Genomic DNA, 9,233 nt, shown 5'->3' with positions numbered 1-9,233 from the left:
AAAAAAAACTTAAGAGTTGTTAATTTCTCCTTAAAATTGTATAAAAAAAAAACACACGTGAGAGCCTAATAATTTTTGTTAATAAAGGCCTAATAAACGCATTAAGAGAACTTCTTCCCCCATAACTTGGGGTGGGCCACCAATGGCATACAAGATACAACCCTTGTGGGTCGAACTTGCCTGTTCAGGTTTTTTTTTTTTCTGAAAAAAACTTGTCTGTTCTGTAACTTCTGTTCCGTGGCGGTTGGGCAGTATTCCCCTTTTGGGCATATGATTGGTGAGATCGTTTGACATCAATTCTACATCTTGACTTTATTCTAAAAGCAGAAAAGGAGAAAGGTTTCTCTTCGTTGTATGTCTTTGTTTGAACCACGTGGAAATTCTAACAACTGGATATGTTGATATTTTTTTAGGCAAAAATTGGAGATCTTGGGTTGGGGTGATAAATATTGGACATGTATCAAATTTTAAATCCAATTTATACACTCCCATGTATACTTTATTTTTGATAATGACATATCCCTCATATATATGCTACGCATTTTTATTTTTTGTTATCCTTAATTTTTTTTTTTATATATTTTTATTTTATCATGCAGTAAACTCTGTTAGGAATGAATCTTTGAATTGTAAAAGAAGATCTAGGATCACTGCACCAATTAACCTCCATCACAACGGCCAACTAGATGAGTGATGAGTGATGATTGGCCCAAGGTGATTGGCCCAAGGTGACGGTATCAGAGTAGTGGGATTCCAACTTAGGACCATCCAAGTGTACAACTCACCCCAACTCATAACCACTGAACGAAACCCTTGAGTTGCCAATTAGAATTATCAGATGAGAGATATCGGGTCATCAAGAGATTCCTTTTCCAACTAGACTAATTAGAAAACACTTTCGGCTCAACAACTTAAAATGTATGAGGAAATTAATTAGATAAAAAACCATAGATAAATACAAAGGGAAATAGCAAATTTTTAGTCTATCTAATCAATATATTTTTAGAAAATATGTTGAAAGAAAAATAGAAATCTCTCTCTAGAACACCTAAATGAGGGTAAAAAAATTCATCCAAACAAATCTCAAAATTCACAATTATTTACTCAACACGACAATAGTAGATATAAATATACTCTGCTACCCGCCACAAATCTCATAAAAGTTTCCAATCAAATCACCACCAAAATATGTCAAAGTGAATAATTCTTAGAAACGGATGAATTCAAGACAAACATAACATAATTATCTAAAAATCCAATATGGCAATTACAATAACAGATTTATATGGTCTTAACTCTTTAACTCACCTTGCCATCAACCAACACATCTTGTATACAATAATTATTGTGTCCCTCCTTAATACTGATAAATCAAAGAGAAAAAACAAATCAAACGTTTCTACTCCTACACAGACATCTTCGCTTTCTTCTTCTCCAAATAGAAAAATCCAAGCAGAGACACCAAGGAGAAAGCAGAGAAGCAAGCAGCGGCGATGTCAAGTGACGCATGACGGCCGCTAATTCCTTGGATTTCAAACAGGTTAGTTGTCTTCTTTGCGTCTGTGGTCTGACCATAACCCACCTCGTCGCCGTCGGAATTGTAAGCGTAAGCCCTCACGAAGTAAGTTGCAGTGGGAACGTCTCTTTCGATGATCCAATCGAAGCTCTGTTTCACATTGTTCGTCGAAGAATCGTAAGGTTTCGACACGATCGAGTGTTGGCAGGTCTTATCTTTGCTCAGATCGTTGTTGGTCTTCCTCCACGAACGATCTTCCTGGCTGAGGGGCGCGTAACATAGCTTTACCTTCACGGTTTTGTACGCTGAGTCGGTACTAGCTGGGAAGCTCTGGTTGAGTCCCCAGTTCACTGTGATTTGTTCTTCTCCTGCTTTCAACACTGTAAACCACCAATCACAAGAATTAAAGCTCAAAGAATCCGGGTTTTTTTTTTTTATTTTTTTTATTTTTAAGAAAAGGGATTTAACCCTTTTATCTTATTGCTCTGTTTGCTTGGGATCTCTGTTCATATGAGAATCCAATCTTGAATTGAGATCTTAAACTAAAATAGTTACGCAATTAGGTTGATTGGGAATTTTGATTCCTAATAGAGGCGATTTGAGAGGGGAGGAAGAGGCAATCACTAACCTTCTCCTGCTTTTGGTGAAGCGGTGACCACCAGAGTTCGCTTGAGCGAGGAGAAGAGCACAGCACCATAGCAGTTCTCTACCAAGCAGAAGAGAAGGAGAGAAGCGATGTGAAGACGAGAGGCCATCGCTAGTTTGTTTGGAGGGAAGAAGCCTGAGGACTGAGGAGGCGATTTTGATGAGAGAGATTTTATAGAGGGAAAGGTAAAGGGCGTGGTTGGGATAGAGTCCAGTAACCTATTACCTCACCTGGGGCTAGTGGGCTACCATGTCTAAGTCAACGGCCCATTTTTATAAGAGAGGAGAGAGATTAAGTTTAGATGGCCCTAAAGCTAGATGAAGGGTTATGATAATCTGCTCTTAGTTTAATGATTAGTCAATCTTGATTATAATCATCTAAGGAGAGGGGATTAAGGTAAGGGGATAGTGCCACAGCTCTTGGGGGTGTGAGAGGGTGTTCTTAAGCAAGCGGTATAAAGGAACGTATCAATAAAAAATGACAATGGTTTTGTAGTTTAGAGGACAAAGAGGTCATTTTCAAGAGAGAGAGATGGATGCTGGCATACCCTCTTGTCGGGCTCAAAGATATTTTCCTAATATTAATTTAGGAACAAAGTTTTATGGGTAAGATACAGGGGCCACGCCAGACATAACGGGCATGGAATAACCCATGTGCCCCTACTGGGAGTGTGTGCCCCTATGTTTCGACACATCACTAGCCTAAGGCCTTGAAAGCCATAGAGAAGAAAAGAAAACTAAACAAAGGAAAAGGGTGACCTTGCGTGATAATGAATTTGATGAGCTTCACTCCAACGATTAAGGAAATGATATTGAGAAGCCAAATAAAGGTTTTGATGTTTTGTGGAAACTAACACCATATTATTATGGGAACAATAAAAGTTGAATGTATGTACACAAAATGCCAATATCAACTAATTCTCACATGGCCAATATTAGACATTAAAGCAAGATGATTCTTCTTGCCTCATTTCGTGTTGATGAATTCAGATTTTTTATTTATTATTCTTTCATAAAGTTTTCTTTTTTCTTTTTTAGTGAATTTGAAAAGTCAATGGCTAAGAAAATTAGTTTAACACGAAAAGAAAATTTCAAATATATGGGAAAGTTGGGGGTGTTACAATCAAATTTTGGTTCCAAATATTGACCCATGTGTAAATGGGATTGAGTTTTCCAACATTTATAATGAAGAGAGAATTCTACGATCTGATCCTCTTATTCAATCGAGAAAGAGTATTTCAGACCTTCATCAATAAGAGATGAGAGATAAGCAATCATAATTTCAAATCATTACGGATGAATGAAGAGCTTCTCTCGTCATCCTTGTGTATCAATGTTAGTGGGCTCTACTTAATTTCTTTTTAAATTTTTTTTAGAGGGTTGGGTCTGGTAATGGTGTCAATTCTGAACCAAACCAATGAAAATAAACCTGATGGAAATCAACTGTTTAAAATCAAACCAAACCATTAATAATTAGTTTGTTTTTGGTTGTGATATTTTCTAATCAACGATTTGATTTTGGACACTTTTGAACCTCTCTTTGACTCTTTTCAATCTAGTGTTCTCTCTTTCTCTATAGCACTCTCTCATCTGTCAAGTTTGATGGACTTCACATTCTTGTAATGCCAGAATTTTCAGCTAAGCCCATCCTTAGCCCAAACAGTTTTGGGCTGGGTAGGTCTATGCTCTGCACGATGGTCCTTCTGTGACATATGTTAGGCTAATATTGTCATTTCAGTCACCACTGTTCTGCCAGGAGAGAAAGAACAAAGAAAAAAAAGTAGAGTGCTAGGTGGTTGTTTTTCTTGGATTTGGCTCCTCTCCTGTGCGGTGATCGCCTAGGTCAGCCATAGCTACTTGGGCGATTGTCATGTGTCCAAGCGGTGATCCAATGGATGTGGATCACCGCCAAGAGCCGTTGGATCACCGCTTAGACACGTGTCGTTTGCCCAAATAACTATGGGCAAGACCTGGGTGATCACCATGTAGGAAGGAATCCCATACCGGGGTATCGACCCCATACTGCAGGGGGCAAATATTGACAACAATTGATGGCTGTACTTTTCATGCACCAATGGTGTAGGAAAACTCTCTTGCAACATAACTCAACCTTTTGAGTAGTGAGGTGCCACCGGAGCTAGGAACTGTTGGCTAATTAAAATTTGGAAAGGTTTCTATGAGCAAACAACACAGTAGAGCATTCCAATGAGGTATAATAAATTAAATGATATCATATGTAGGAGGGCGGTGAGTTCATTTCATAACTGAAAGAGAGGAAATGACTGAAGGGGTGCCCAAGTTTATCCTTTCCAGACCCTAGCTAGCTGCTGGAAGAGCCTCTTCCCTTAAAAAATTAGGGAAAACAAACTACTCAATCATGTGGTTACTGTGCCTAGCATAGGAGCGAGCAGAATTGCCACCCCTCCCCCTATGAAATAAAAAATTCCATGTATGTTGATGCCCTTGCACACAATCTTATTAGCCCCCAGCCCTGGTTTAGTGCTGAGGCCACACGTGCTTGCCCAATTTTTTAATATTTAATATGCATAATGGTGTTGCGGTGATAACCAAGATAAAATAATTCTCTCCTTAAAAACTGATATCCAATGCAACTTGATTGGAGAGGGAATAGTTTTTGAGAAATATTTTCTGCTTCTAACATGAGCTTCAGCACGTCTTCTCATCCGATCCAACAGCATTGATTCTGGCGGCAATGAATCTACATTCTTGTTACAGAAATGATCTGCTGTGTCTATCATTGGTATTAATGCAATTCAAGTACCATGAAACTGGCCGCCCTCATTGCTGGGCCAGAGGTTAATAGTTAAAGCTACCTAAGCATATAAAGATGACACCTTCAAGACAGTGAAGCAACAAACGATGTTTCAATGATCTAAAGTTGGTGAGAATCATCGAGGTTTCAAGAATCAGGAATGAATGGAGAATCACCAATTTGGTTCTGAATAAGTGGTCACTAATCTCGATTCTTGACGATTTGGTATGGCTGATTCAATGTCACAAATTAGGAATCGTTGAAATTTCAGATATGAGGGTCGATTCTAGGGCTTTTTGAGGTCGATTCTGATTGGATCCTGATCAACAACATTGGTAAATTATATCCTTGATTCCTCATTTTATAGCCTTGGTGAGCATTCATTTTGTTGGTGTATGATGTCTTGTATTTTGTCGCAGTTTAACCCAGGGAGTACTAGTGCAGGCACCTTGACAGGATAGAAAGGCAGTCCCGCTTGCCGGTAAGTAGGCCGTGGGGGTTGCAAGGGGGCAGGAGGCCCCCCTGCATAGTGGGGGTGTAGGGGGCACAGTTCCCTCTCCAATTTTTCATTTGAGGGCAGTTTTATACTTTTGGGATTAGGTTTTTCGTTATATATTTGTAGCAATGTTTTCTTTCTCTGTAATGCAAGCAATACTGAGGGGGTGTGAGGACGAGCGTTGTAACTCTATTCTCCATTGATAGTAAAGCAGAATATCATCTTGTGGAAATGATCCACCGAACCTCGTAAACCTGCAAGCATTGTTTGTTCTTGTTTTTTCATTATTTTCTGCATCATTTTAGGGTTGCGTTTCTACACATTTGTAGTTATTTGACAATTGACATTATGATTGGACTCTATGTCCATCCTTTCCTCTCGCCCCTTATTATTCATCATCCAAAATGTCGTTTAAGTCCAGTGATGAGGGTAGATGAAGAGATTCCCTATTCCCCACTAACAGAGAGAAATTGGATCTATTTATTTATGTATTTTTGCTTCATCCTAATCAGGAGTCTACATGCATTTACCATCATCTAGCAAGTTAGATGAGGCTGCAATATTTTCAGACACATAGATCTCATTGTCCTTAGTCTAATGCCAAATTTGAAATTTCACCTCCCCTTACCCCCGTGGAGCTTGTCATGTGGTAAAAACATTAACACAAATTCCAAACAACAAAAGCTACATCAACTATCAATACATTAGAGGGTATGTAATTAAATTTGAGACTAAAGTTTGAGATATAAGTAATTTCTATCATTTGATAGTATCCAATGGTCAAAATAATCAACTCATATATTTCATGTGGAAAAACTAGGTGTGCGGTCCGCAGTCCATATAAAGTTCCCTGGCTTATGCAACAAGGAACCATTCACCTAAGTAAAAGTAAGTTAAAGGAGGAAGAAAAGACACTTTTGAGTTCCTTGCTTTCTACATGTGACAATCATTCAAGAATCCAATCATTTTGAATCTCCGTCTTTCACTTGTTTGATTCTTCCACTTGTGCTTTTGCTGTCCTTCTTCTGAAGAAAGTTGTTTGATTCTTCCACTTGTGCTTTTGTTGTCCTTCTGAAGAGAGTTTTAAGTGTTATAAATCTTGCCCTTCTTGTACCAAGTCCAACACTATTCTTTGAGTTTCATCCAATTACAATAAATGACAAAGAATCTCTTCATCTATGAGTCTTTTCCTGTTTTTCTATTGATCTCTCATGTGGCTGTTTATGAATAATCTTCTTGATGGGCACATCATTTTTGTCATGTGAAAGATTTATGTGGTAAATAAAGTGTAGGATACAACATCAAATTCAATTATTTACCATTAAATCTAATGGCATAATCTTCTATGTATATTCATGCATTTCTATCGGAACTCCAACCATTATTAAATCTCCCTTATTTTTCAATGGTTTATTTTGCCATAGACAAATTATGTACAGATTGGAGCTTGAAATGTGAATATGAGATCGACTGTGAGATTTATATGTCAATAAAATTTCAGTCCAATCTGAAGTACTCCATGGTAGATCTAAGAGTCTGTTGAGAAAATTCCTCAACTTATCGATAGAAAAACTAGGTCCTCTATCTATAAAGATTAACTATTTGATTCAATCGTCATGGTTGTAAATATATATCCTCTTGTGGAAATGATCCCATCATCTCCTTGCAGGAATTCTTAGAACAGATCCGAATAAGTGAAACATATTTTATTCCAAATCCAACCATTTTGTTTGTCATAAGCATTCATGGCTTTTGCCTACGAAAAAAACAATTGATTCATCTTAATAACATGTCTTCTACTGCGAATGACCGATTGGGGATGATCCATGGAGATGGAGATTGGAGTTGACAATCTAAGTTGACATACACTTATGTCATAAATGGAAATCCACCGACTATAAGTTGAAAATCCTAATTGTTCAAGCTTTCACTTGAGGAGTCATCCATGATCCCGAGGACCCTAACACTTAAAACGAACAAAAGTTAAAAGCGTTTGGTTTTTATATGTTTGCTTTAAATGTGACATGATAGATTAGATACTACTCAAATTTTATGGACATCTAAATTCCCTAAATTTCTTACATAGATCTTAAGTTTTGGACTAATAAAAATAAGGGAAAAGGTTAGGTATGCTGCCGATGTCAAGTATGTTAGCACCCATTGTGTCTATCTCTCTCTTCCCTTTTTCGAAAATGACTCTCATATCCTTCCTGAATGATACTCCATCATGTGATCCTATTGATGCTATCCGCTGATATACTTGATATCGGTGACATACCTATCCCTCTCCCTAAAAATAAATAACAAAACAAAGCTTTGAAGTTTACAAAATCTATACTTTGCCATGTGGCAAATTCCAACTCGCACTTGATATATGAAAAATGAATCTAAAGGGTTGTCTACTTGTCCATACAACTTAGAGCCCATCTCATCTGTCGTTTTATAGTTGCTGATCTGTAAAACAGGCATGCAAGAAAGGTTCCTACCACAAATGTATGGAAAGTGGAAACCGCCTCCCTTTTTATCTTTTAATTTTTGTTATTTTTTTCACCTCTTTCTTATGAAGGAAGAAAATGAAAAATAAATAAATAAATAAATGAAAGTTAATTCTTTTACTGACACTCCCCTCCACTCCTTGTGTCATGCAATATTTGAAGGCGTGGATGCCTCCAACCTTTAGATTTCCATTAACTCTACTATTGCTGTGGTCATTCTTTAATAATAATGATAATAATAAAAATAATCATTATTAAAACAACCATTATACGTATACATACTTAGATTAATATCACAGTAGCAAGACGTATGAATTGTTGAAAGCATTACACAAGAATTATAAAAGCAGTACAAGAATGTATACATACAAAAAGTTGGGTGGGCAAGTGAGCAAACATAAGAAATACATAGGACGACCGAGTTTGTAAGGGAGAATGAGAGGTTCGAATGATAATAGTGTAATTATTGACTCGATCTACGCTATAAAGGGCAGACATTTATGATCATTAACGGTTGTACTTTTTTAAAACTTCCATCATAAATAAATATAGGGTAGATTTTGTCTAAATTTAGCCGCTCTGACCAATGGTAGCGTAGGACACACATGACATGGATATCTTTTGATTGTTTTTCATGGGATGGGATTAGGAGAGTAACACAAGTCAAGGTGGCCCGCGTTATGCCCAAACTTTTCTCATAAATATCAAATGAATTTAGAACAAAAAAGGGGAAGAAACAAATGGGGATTTTTTTTTAAACAAAAAAATTGATTGAAAACTTGAAACTAGGGTTGCCAATCCAATAGTTCGGTTCAGTTTTAGTTTGGTTTAAACACTTTTAAGTTGTAATAGGTTAAACCAAAATTAAACCGCTAAATTGAAGTTCAATTTCCAACGAACTCTAGGTTTGTTTAACGAGCTTCTAATCAAGCTCAATGATTGTTTTAAATTCGGTTTTGATTATATATATATATATATATATATATGTAGAAACAAAGTTTTCTGTCCAAGAATAACCCTTGTACCACAAATACAAAGAGCATGCAATGACCACCATACCCCTTCTTGGCTCGGGGGTATCTTTTGAATAAAAAACATTCACCCATGCGTATAAAGGGAAAATTAGTTAAAGGGGGTTTTTAGAGCACATGGTATAGAAAAGCACAACAAAATGATGCCATTCATGAGAGGACACAGAGGTCATTTTATAATCGGAAAAAAGAGATAGACTGCTAATACTTGCATCAGTGGCTCAGAGAATCTTTCCTTCTTTTGTGGGGCTTGTTCTTCGTTTCACGTTTCTATTGA

At 37.1% G+C, this 9,233-nt stretch overlaps 1 protein-coding gene across 1 annotated transcript; it reads right to left on the bottom strand.

Annotated features, from left to right (window-relative positions):
• Window positions 1-1,222: 1,222 nt before the first annotated feature.
• Window positions 1,223-2,356, bottom strand: LOC122078963 (high-affinity nitrate transporter 3.2-like). Its single transcript, XM_042645168.1, has 2 exons — window positions 2,145-2,356; window positions 1,223-1,896 (listed from the first exon to the last, which is right to left on the bottom strand). The coding sequence occupies exons 1-2, from the start codon at window positions 2,269-2,271 to the stop codon at window positions 1,406-1,408; spliced, it is 618 nt and encodes a 205-aa protein (XP_042501102.1). The 5' UTR covers window positions 2,272-2,356; the 3' UTR covers window positions 1,223-1,405.
• Window positions 2,357-9,233: the final 6,877 nt, after the last annotated feature.

This window comes from Macadamia integrifolia, chromosome 5 (assembly GCF_013358625.1).
Source record: "Macadamia integrifolia cultivar HAES 741 chromosome 5, SCU_Mint_v3, whole genome shotgun sequence".
Taxonomy (NCBI): Eukaryota; Viridiplantae; Streptophyta; class Magnoliopsida; order Proteales; family Proteaceae; genus Macadamia; species Macadamia integrifolia.
This window is presented reverse-complemented; position numbering and strand designations above follow the sequence as displayed.

Excerpts from the sequence above, each read along its gene's own strand:
- LOC122078963 (XM_042645168.1), bottom strand. The coding sequence starts at position 2,271 with ATGGCCTCTCGTCTTCACATCGCTTCTCTCCTTCTCTTCTGCTTGGTA. Across the intron at positions 1,897-2,144 it reads TTCACCAAAAGCAGGAGAAG|TGTTGAAAGCAGGAGAAGAA; the intron begins GTTAGTGATTGC and ends GGTGGTTTACAG.